Source organism: Moschus berezovskii, chromosome 4, assembly GCF_049115385.1.
Source record: "Moschus berezovskii isolate FMDL1 chromosome 4, NW_MosBer_1.0, whole genome shotgun sequence".
In the NCBI taxonomy this organism is placed as follows: Eukaryota; Metazoa; Chordata; class Mammalia; order Artiodactyla; family Moschidae; genus Moschus; species Moschus berezovskii.
The window spans coordinates 110957882-110967947 of NC_142463.1; the positions used below are offsets into that span (position 1 = coordinate 110957882).

At 59.6% G+C, this 10066-nt stretch overlaps 1 protein-coding gene across 1 annotated transcript; it reads right to left on the reverse strand.

Annotated features, from left to right (window-relative positions):
- Positions 1-626: 626 nt before the first annotated feature.
- NES (nestin) lies at positions 627-9505 on the reverse strand. Its single transcript, XM_055402788.2, has 4 exons — positions 8581-9505; positions 7369-7493; positions 5538-5611; positions 627-5302 (listed from the first exon to the last, which is right to left on the reverse strand). Exons 1-4 carry the CDS (start codon positions 9361-9363, stop codon positions 1167-1169), a joined length of 5118 nt encoding a protein of 1705 aa, XP_055258763.2. The 5' UTR covers positions 9364-9505; the 3' UTR covers positions 627-1166.
- Between the last annotated feature and the right edge of the window lie 561 nt (positions 9506-10066).

Sequence of the window (10066 nt, forward strand, 5' to 3'; positions counted from 1 at the left end):
ACCTGTGCGCCTCTGGCTTCCCCTAAGTCTGCTCCCTGCTCTCTGTGCCCTGGGAGGCCCATGTTTGTCATTGTGTGGCAGAATCTGAGGTTCAGAGAGGTTAAGCACTGACCTGAGGCTACACAGCCAGACTAAGGCAGAACAGACCTCCTTCTTCCCTCACCCGGCTCTGACCCAGCCAGTCTGAGCAGACAGAAGGCCAGACAATTGTTTGGGTTTGGGGGCAAGGGGGCTTATTATGCTGGCGGCGCTGAGGGGCTGGCAGGGAGGACATGTGAGGGTGGGGGTGGCCCCAAGCCCTAATCCCTGTAATCAGCGCTGTGGGCAGAGATGATGACAAGCCTGGCTTCTGCAGGCGCCAAGGTCACCTGGGTTGGCACCCCCATTTCCCGATCAAGCAGCACCCCCAGCCTTCCCCCGGTCCCCAGCACTGCTGCCTGCAGTCTTCATCTGCCTGTAGCCTTCATCTGCCTGGCTTGTCTCCACCATGAGGCCTTCCAGAATCTTCTCTCCCCAGCAGGCAGCCCCTCCCCAACACCAGTGTCTCCTGCTTCCCCCTACCCTGGCTCTTCTGCCTCTGTGTCAACCCTGAGGCCCCCCTGAATTGAGGAAGGAAGAGTCCAGACTTTGTAGGTGGAGGCATTACTTTATTTAGGCAGGGATGAGCCAGACGGGGCCACAGCATGGCAGGTGTATGGGGGGGTCAGGACACAGGAGCACCCCCTCACCCTCATTAGCCACCGGCCAACCATCTCATGAGGGTGCAGGGAGGAAGGGCAGAGCTGGTAAGCCCTGGCACACAGACCACCACAGCCCCTCCCTTTGGAGGGGCCACTGAGCCCTGGCCTTTTGCAGCTACTGGGATGGGGAGGAAAGGAGGTGCAGTGGAAAGGAGGGACTAGTCCTACAGAGATTCAGTTGGCTTCAGCCTCAGGGACAGTGCGGGCAGGCTGTCCCTGCTATGCAGAGGGCCGGGGCTGGGATCTATTCCCGGAGTCTCCACTCTTGGACCGGGTCCCTTTGCCACACCCGTTTCACCTTGGCCAGCCGGGCCTCTGGGGTAGAAACCACAGGTCAAGAGAGCATAGGTTAAGGGTGCTGCCCCGAGCAGGGAGGGGGTCGGGGGACACCCCTCTGCCCAATGCCTCCGTGTAGGAGTGCCTTCTCTAGTCCTCCCCTGAGGACCAGGAGTCTCCATCACCTTCTCTCTGACTGAACTTCAGGAATTGGCCTTGGCCCAGGTGAAGAGGAGCCCCTGCCCAAGGGGCCTTCAAGGAACCTCCGTCCTCCTCCGAGGGGCTCCCTCGGTGCCCCCCAGCGGCCCCCGGTTTCCCCTGGCCTACCCCCGCGGACTGCTCCAGCCCATTCACCACACCCCCATTCACGTGCTCCAGCTCTTCCTTCAGGCTGGGGCCTGGGCCACCGCCACCAAGGGTGTCCTCCACCCCACTGAGGGTCCCCAGAGGGCCAGGGACTTGGTCCTCCCTCTCCAGGGAAGCAGCATCAGACTCCTCCTCTGAGCCCGAGGCCTCAGTGCTGTTCTGAGACTCAGTTTCCAGGGCAGTCATGGGGGCGTCGGGTGCCGCCCCCCTCGGGCCATCGTCCCAGGGGACACTGACATCCACGGTCTCAGACCCCAGGAGGTGCCCTCCCTGAGGGCTGCTCGGGGCGGGGAGGCTGCCCACAGAGGGCGCTGGCCCCCAGCGCCCTGCCCCTGGCTGCCTCCCCTCGTCTTCTTCCTCTCCCTCCTCCCCACTCTCTTCCTCATCTGCAAATCCGTCAGATTCCCCATCACGATCCCAGGCTGCAGGCTCCAGGAGCAGCTGGGGCACTTGGCTCAGACGTTCTTCCCCCTCCCCGGGGACCCCGGGAAGGAGCGAAGCCTCAGTCCCCAGGTCCTCAAATTCTTCCGACAGCTCAGAGTCACGGCCACGTCCCTCCTCCTCCTCATCTCCCTCCTCTTCTTCCTCCTCTGAGGGGTGGGCCCCAAGGCCCCTGGAGGCTGGGACTGCAGGACCCCAGCCTTCCTTTCCGGGCTCCTCTTGAGGGGAGGGCCTCTGCTCTCCAGGAAGGTCCCACTTGGGGGACGCGGGGGACCTGAGGTAGAGGCCTAGGGGAGTGGAGTCAGGAAGGGTCTCCCCTAGCTCATCCGCCTCGCTCTCTTCTCTGCTCTCCTCCCCTTCCTCCTGGAGGCCCGCAGGGATCCCCCCAGAGCCCAGATCCTCCTGCTCACCGTCCGCCTTTCCCAGGACCTCAGCCCTGCCCCCCAGCCCCCAGCTGGCCTCTTGGTTCCCCTCAGCCAGGGGCTGGGGTCCAGGGGCATCTTCAGGGATTAGGGTGGGCAAGCAGGACTCAGTGGGCCTCAGACTGGGGGGCCCCAGCAGCGGCTTGGCATCCTCCTCTGCTCCCTCTGACCCCAGGGGCCTGGGCTGAGGGGTATCACTTCCCTCGTGGCACAAGGTCTCAGCTGAGACTGTCTCCTCTGTTTTCCCAGGGGCCCCAGATTCTGAATCCTCCCAGTCCCTAGGAGTCTCCAGCGGGTCTCTGCTCTTCCCCGGCAGTGTGGAGACCTCCGGCTCCAGAGTGCCTGCCTCCTCCAGCTCCTTTCTGGGCCCTTCCAAGTCCTGTACTTTCTTTGCCTCCACACCTCCCTCCCCCAGGGGTGGCTCCATCGCCTCCTCTCTGGCCAAGCCACCTGGGTCCTCCAGCCCTACCACCTCCTGCTCGGGTCCTCGTTCCACTCCCGCAGACCTGCCCATGGCCGTCTCTAACTCCAAGGTGACCTCTGGGGAGGCTCGGCCATCCCCCGGGGCCACATCCTCATCTTCCAACACGGGCTCCATCACCTCTGACATTCCCTGGGCGGCCGGGAGGCCCAGGGCCCCCTCCGGCTCTGGCTGTGCCTCAGGGCCCCGGAGGCCCTCAGTGCCTCCTGCCCCACCGGCTCCCTCAGCTGGGAGCCTCTGCTCTCTGCGCTCGGGGCTGCCTGGCTGCTCCTCACCCGGGCCCCAGGCCTCACCTGTGGCTGTCAGATGCAGCGCCCCCTGCTCCACCGCCTCCCCCTTCACAGGGAAGCCATCCCATTCTTTCAGCTCCAGCTCTGCCGCACCCTCACTGTCCACTCCAGCCCTCCCAGGGGGCCTGTCCTGATCCAGTTCTTGGTCCCCCTGCATTATATCTTCCCACTCCTGCTGACGTGAAGAGAGTGGCCGCTCCTGTCCCTGCTCCTCCAGGGGCCTCAGGGACGCTCGACTCTCTTCCTTCTCCTCATTTTCCTCCTCTTCCGAGTGCCTTAGACTTCCCTTGTCAGCCTCCTCTAGAGATTGCAAATTCTCTGCGTTCCACTCTGCCAGAGAGCCCAGGGACTCTTGATTCTCCTTCTCTGGGGGTCTCAGTGTCTCGTGGTTCCCTTCCACAGACCCCAGTGGCTCTTGACTTTCCTTTTCTAGAGGTTTCAGTATTTCCAGGTTTTCCTCTTCTGTAGGCTTTAGTGGTTCTGGAGTCTCTGTTTCTAAAGACCTCACTGCCTCTATACTCTCTTCATTTAGGGACCTTAATAACTCTTGATTGTCTTTTTCAAGAGGTCTAACTATCTCCTGATCTTTTCCAAGAGACTTCAGTGTCTCTGGTTTCACTTTTTCTAGAGGGCTCAATGTCACCTGGCCTTCTTCTTCTAGAGATCTCATTGCCTCCTGGTCTTCTAGAGATCTCAGTAATTCCTGTTTTTCTTCTTCTGCAGGTCTCATTGCCTCCTGTTCTTCCTGTTCCAGAGACCTCAGCGGCTCCTGGTTTTCTTCTTCTAGAGGTCTCATTGCCTCCTGGTCTTCTAGAGACCTTAGTGATTCCTGTTTTTGTTTTTCTAGAGGTCTCACTGTCTCCTGGTCTTCTTCTAGAGCGCTTATTTCCTCCTGGTCTTCTTCTAAAGACCTCAGTGACTCCAGGTTTTCTTTTTCCAGAGACATCAGCGGCTCCTGGTTTTCTTTTTCTGGAGGTCTCATTGCCTCCTGGTCTTCTTCTAAAGAGCTCAGTGAGTCTGGGTTTTCTTTTTCTAGAGGTCTCAAAGCCTCATGATTCTCATCTTCTGGAGCCCTCAGGGATTCGTGATTCTCTTTCCCTAGAGGTCTTGATTTCTCCTGGTCTTCTTCTAGAGACCTCAACGGCTCTTGATTCTCTTTGGCTCGGAGTCTCAGTGTTTCCTGGCTCTCTACTTCTTGACATCTCAGTGGCTCTTGACTCTCCTTTTCTAGAGTTCTCAATGACTCAGTGTTCTCCTCTTCTAGAGACCTCACTAATTCTTGATTTTCCTTTCCTGGATATAAAAATGTCTCTACATTAACTTCAAGAGACCTCATTTCTTGATTTTCCTTTTCTAGAGATGGCAGTGTCTGTGGATCCTCTTTTCCTATGGGCTTAAGTAGTTCTAGAGTCTCTTTTTCTAGGGATCTCACTGTCTCCATCTCCTTTCCTTCTAAAGACTTCAATAATTCTTGATCCTCCTTTTCCAGTACTTTTAGTGTTTCTAAGTTCTCTTCTTCCAAAGACCTCAGAGATTCCAGATTCTCCTTCTCTAGAGATCGTATAGTCTCATGGCTCTGTTTTCCCAGTGGAATCGATGGCTTTTGAATCTCTTCTTCCAGAGACTTCAGCATTTCTTTTTCCAAAGGACCCTGGGAGTCTTGGATTTCCTTCATGTCCAGATCCCCCTCTTCTTGCTGTGTTTCCTGCTGCAAGCTGCTCACTGCTTTGGCCTCCACCACTGTTTCTTTCTCTGCCAGCCCCCAGAGTTGTCCTCCATCTCCCTCCTGGGATCTGCTGGACTCTCTAGACGCACTGGGTTCACCACTGTTGGCCTCTAGACTGGAGTGGTCAGGGCTGAGGGCTGGAGCCAGGGCGGCACGATCTTCAGGGGACTGGCTTGGACTGGGCTCTTGTTGCTGGCCCCCAGGCTCCTCTGGTCCCGGCAGGACGCTGGCAGGGATGGCCACCTTGGCTTCAGCCCACATGACTTCTGGCACCTGTTGCCTCCCAACCCGTGGTTGGGGCAGGGACACAGGGGCATCCTGGGCTCTGATCTTGGCATCTACAGCAGGGCAGGGAGCCTGAGGGGTGGGTGGGATGGGGGTGCTGGCTGAGGTCGGGGTGCGGGCCTGAAGGAATTCCTGGCTCTTCAGAAAGGTTGGCACAGGTGTTTCAAGGGTACCAGGCAAAGGTGAGGAGAGGGCAGTAGGGCTCAGGACAGAAAGCAGAGGTCCCGGACGCCGGCCCTCTGGGGTCCCAGGGAAATGTAGCTCCAGCTTAGGGTCTGGAAAGGCAGAGTGGGGAAAATGGTGTCAGGACAGAGCAGCTGGGATGGGGAGGAGTACCCTAACCCTGCTCCTGCCTTTTTTGGGCTGGGCTAAGACCATGCTCATTGATGTTAGGGGCCACGGAGTCAAGAGTTAGGCTTTCCTGCTTCTCATCTCAGAAAATGAATCGCTCTGGGGTATGAAGAGGAAACAAAGGTAAAGTTCTGGGGGAAACTTGGCCCTTCCTCTTACCCAGAAAGCTGAGGGAAGCCTTGGAGCTGCTTCCAGGCGTCTGCAGCCGGGAGTTTTCAGCCTCTAGGAGGGTCCTGGGGATGAGGGAAGAAAAGCCGGGTCAGCCCTCGGCCCACAGGCCAGCAGGCCAGCCAGGGAAAAGTCACAGCTCCCGCCTGGCAGGCCTCCTCTTCGTTTTCACCACTCTCACACAAAAGCCACAATGGAGTTATACTTGGCTCTGCACGTGAAATCACATGGTCACACCCACAGACAGCACACGCTTGGTCACACAGAGTCACACACGTATTTGAACACACAGCTGGACTCACAGACACACAAGCAGTTCCCACACAGTCGGCACAGTGTACACACCCCCCCACACACCGCTTCGACTAGTCCCCTCCCCATCCCAGGCCTATGACCTCATCCTCCGGGTGGGGGGCCGATTCTCATGCTAATTGCTGCCTTTGTCCACACCGCCATCTGGAGGGCCTGAGGAGGGGGCTTCCCTGGGGAAGTGGGAATTCTCAGGCCGTTCCCATGGGATAGGCTCCCTCCTCCTCCCCCAGGGCCCCCAGAGCTGGTTACAGACCAAAACAAAAGAATTCAGCTCCCTCTCTCCAAATCCTTTTCATGCCTCAAAACCCAGGTTAAGCCTGCCCAGACCTTTCCCCTCAGTGGTTTGATTAGGGGTCAAGGCTCTTATCTGGGATCTCTAAGATCTCTGGATCCCAAGCCTTTTAGGGCAATGAAGGTCTTTGTGTCCACGCCCCTGCCTCAGTGTCCCGTGGGGACTGAGAAGGAGGGGACCAATTGTGGAGAAGGAGGACCAATCAATTCAACAGGTTATGCTGAACACCTATCGCCTCTGTGCTCTTCTTCATCTTCTCTGAGTCTGGTGAGTGTTTTCTCTGCTCGTCCTGCTGCAGCACTGTGCTCTCTGATCTCTGTGGAGGTGGAGCCCCTCCCTTCTCACCCTGAGAGCCTCACTGACTTTCCTTCACTGGCCCTGCCTCCCCTCCCCTCCTGAGCTTTCCCCAGGGCCCCTGCTTTTGTTCATCTGTGGATTCTGGGGGCACTGTCCTCATAGGCTGTCCAGTCCTGGCCCCACCCTGTGGGCTTGCAGTATGCAATCCTTCACAATGGCAAAGCCCCTTCCTTCCTCAGGCTCCATCAGTGGGGCCTTGGCTAGCCAGGTCAGTTTCCCAGGCAAGACTGTGGGTTTGCCCAAGGCCACAGAGCCAGAGAAGAAGCACTTCCTTGGTCTCAACCTTTCCTGAGCCAACAGGGTATATGGTCAGTAGAAGGGCTGGGGCAAGGCCAAGGGCACCAAGGCTTGAGAGGAGTCAGGCCCCCAGCCATTCAGGATGGAAGGGACTTTGGTTGTCACCTAGCCCATCTCCCATCCTCCAGACCAGGAGACTGAGGCGCAGGTCAGGTGGCAAGTCGATGCCACCAGCCCACACCTGCAATTCCTCCTTCCCGAGGCTGCTCAAAGACATCACCCTCCTGGTGCAAGGGCACACACACAGGGACTGGGCTTTTCAGCCCCTTGGGGGTAATGTTCTGGATGCAGATGACCTGCAGGTGTCCAGCCTTCTCCTCTGAGGCTGTCCCACTCAGCCATATCACCGCTCCTTGGAGGGTCTCCTGTACAGGATACTTCTCTGGTCTTGAGCCCACAGGAGAGCAGGTGGGCTTAGGTGGAAGGGATCAGCCTGGGGTCACAGGACCGAGTGGTGGCAGAGCCCCTACCCCACCCGTGGCCCTGGGCCCCTTCAGGCAAGGAGTCTGCCCCCACGTGGACTTGTGCATCTGTGCGTCCGCATGCGTCAGGGTCAGGCTCTACCTGTATGTGGCCACCTCCAGGCTGAGGGACATCTTGAGGTGTGCCAGCTGCTGCCGACCTTCTAGGACCTGGGCGATCTGGCTCTGGAGGCCTTGTTTCTCCTGCTCCAGGGCCTCCACGGCCAGCTGCAGAGCAAACCAGAGGTAGTCAGTGAAGGGGCGGGCTCCTTCCCCCTCACTCACCTCCATCCCCCTTGGCTGCTGCAGCAGCAACTCCGCTTCCTGATTAACTTCTCCGCAGAGCAGATTCCTGCCTCCCCTACCCCACTCCCTGCCCAGAGAACCCCCTTCTGGAGCCTCTGAGAAGGGCCCCTCTCAATCCTCTCCCACGGCCTGGCTCCTCCTCTGAGGACGCTGATTAAATGGTAGCACATGCGGCTCAGAATTCAACTCCCACAGGAAGGGGGAGGTGAGGGAGGAGAGAAGATGGGTTACAGAGAGGAGGAGAAGGGGGGAAAGTGGAAGCAGAAGGAAAAACCATTAATCAACAGGCCTGGAGCCTGCAGGACTGGAAGCCAAGCAGCCTGGGCCCTAGGCCCTGTCTCCTGCTCCCCACGCTCAGCCCCCACCCCCTCCACTTCCCACTGGTCTCATGTTCTGGAATCTTTCTCCTCTGAAGGGGGAGTGGGGGATAGTGAGACCTCTGTCTGGGCCAGGAAGGAGGCTGTTTCCTCAGCTGCTGGTCACATCTGCGCAGCGTGAGGGGGAGCAGCTGTCCCAGGCCTCTGGAATGTACTCAGGAGCTGAAGAGCCCTGACAAGGGAGACCCGGCTGGTGGCCCCTCATCCAGGGCCCCTCACCCTCTCCTGTCACGGGGAGGAGGGCTGTTGAGAACTTGGAGACTGAGAGGCCAGACCATCAAATCAGCACGGAGAGGCCAAGTCCTGAGCATCTTCTGAGCGAATAGCGGAGCCTAGGGAGGGGCCCCGGGGCCATCAGGGTGGGAGGGTGCCATCCAGATAGGGAGGAGGCTGCTGCAGCGTCTTGGGCCTGTCGGCCCTTCGAGGTGTGCTTTGAGAGGACTCTGAACCTCCAACCCTGCTCTAGACAGAGTTGTGAGAGTCCACGCTGGTGGTACCAGGCATGGTTTTCTAAGAAGTGGCTCCTAAAACTACAGCCACCCCCACTCCCCACTCCCCTTCCCAGGTCTCTGAACCCCAAAAGAACTTCCTGAAGCCTTGTATTGCCCCGTCCCCGCCCCGGACTTCCTCACCTGGAACTGCTCAGTGGTCCGCAGCCGCTCCTGCCAGCGGCCCTCCAGCCTCTGCTCCAGCGCGGCCCTGCGCTCCTGAAGGCCGCTGCGCTCTGCCTGGAGTTGCTGCAGCTCCAGGCGGCCCTCGCGGGCGCCCTGCATCGCGTGGCCCAGCCGCTCGCGGGCCTGGCCCAGCGACGTCTCCATGTGCGCCACGCGTTCCTGGTAGCCGCGCACTGCCCCACGCCACGCCTCGCCCAGCCGCTGAGCCAGCTCCTCCACCTCGGGCGCCGGCGCGGGGGCACCGCGGGGCGGAGCGGGGCCGCGGGGGGCGCAGGCAGCCTGCGCGTTCAGGCCGGCGCGCTCCTCCTCTTGCGCCGCGCGCAGAGCCTCCAGCTCGCGCTCCAGCTCCGCAGCCTGGGTGCTCAGCCAGGCCTGGGCGCATTTCTCGGCCTCGACCGCACGCCGGCTGCGGGCCACCTCCTCCGCGGTCCGCTCCCGGGCCAGCCGCAGCTGCTGGCACCGACTCGCCACGCCCTCCACCTCTGCTGCCAGGTTGTCGCGCGCCACCTCGGCCGCGTGCTTCTCCCGCCAGCGCTGGTCGACGAGGGCCCGTAGGGCCGCCAGCTCGTCGTCGGCACGAGCCCTCCAGGAGGCGTCCCCGGCCTGTGCCCGGAGACCCCCGAGCTCCGCGCTGAGCAGCTCATTCTGCTCCTCCAGCGCCTTGACCCGGGCCAGGTAGGCCTCCAGGCGCCGGTTGAGCTCCCACATCTGAAAAGATTCCTCCCCCAGGCAGCCCTCCATCCTGCTCGTCTGACCCACCGAAGGTGGAGAGACTCGGAGCACCAGGAGAAGCCAGCAGCTCTCAAAGCTTTGGGGACGGAAGGGAAAAGACGCGGATGGGGACAATGGCGGGGCGGGGCGAGGAGCAACCCGAGCGACTGGGAGTCGGGAGTGGGAGCGCGGCTATTCATACTCCCGCCAGCCCGGCGGGAAAAGGGGCGGGACCCAGGCCTTAACCCCTTAGGGTTCAGAGAGACGGCGGCAGCCTCTGTCCCTGACGCCCCGGGGTCCCGCAGAGCCGATCCAAAGGAAAACCTGTGCCGGGAAAATCAGATCCGATGGCGGTGGCTTTCAGGAGAAGAAGGCCGGGAGGCAAGGTCATCACCCCAGATAAAAGGAGATTACACACAGAACTGAGCCTGTGGAAGGGGTTCCAGGGGATTCAGGCCTGCGAGGGGGTGCGAGTTTGTTACTCAGGGCATCCAAGAAAAGCGTCACTCATTGAATTCTTCTCGGACTCAGTTTCTTGATCCATAAAATGGGAGCGCTGATGGAACTATCATGGGACGGCTGAAAGGATAGATGTGGCTATGTTTTTCCTAAATAGCAAAGACTCAGCCTCCTGAAATACTGGAAGAAGGTAGCATTGAAGACAGAGATCAGAAAACACATTGCCTGGAAAACACCAAATATGTGTTATTGGGAGGCACCGCGGATGCACGCA

Bases quoted from the DNA above. Each gene is read 5' to 3' on its own strand.
- NES (XM_055402788.2), bottom strand. From the start codon at position 9,363: ATGGAGGGCTGCCTGGGGGAGGAATCTTTTCAGATGTGGGAGCTCAAC. The intron at 5,612-7,368 runs GTAGAGCCTGAC...CCTCATCCCCAG, and splicing joins CTGGAGGTGGCCACATACAG to GACCCTCCTAGAGGCTGAAA. The intron at 5,303-5,537 runs GTAAGAGGAAGG...CTGCCTTTCCAG, and splicing joins GGCTTCCCTCAGCTTTCTGG to ACCCTAAGCTGGAGCTACAT.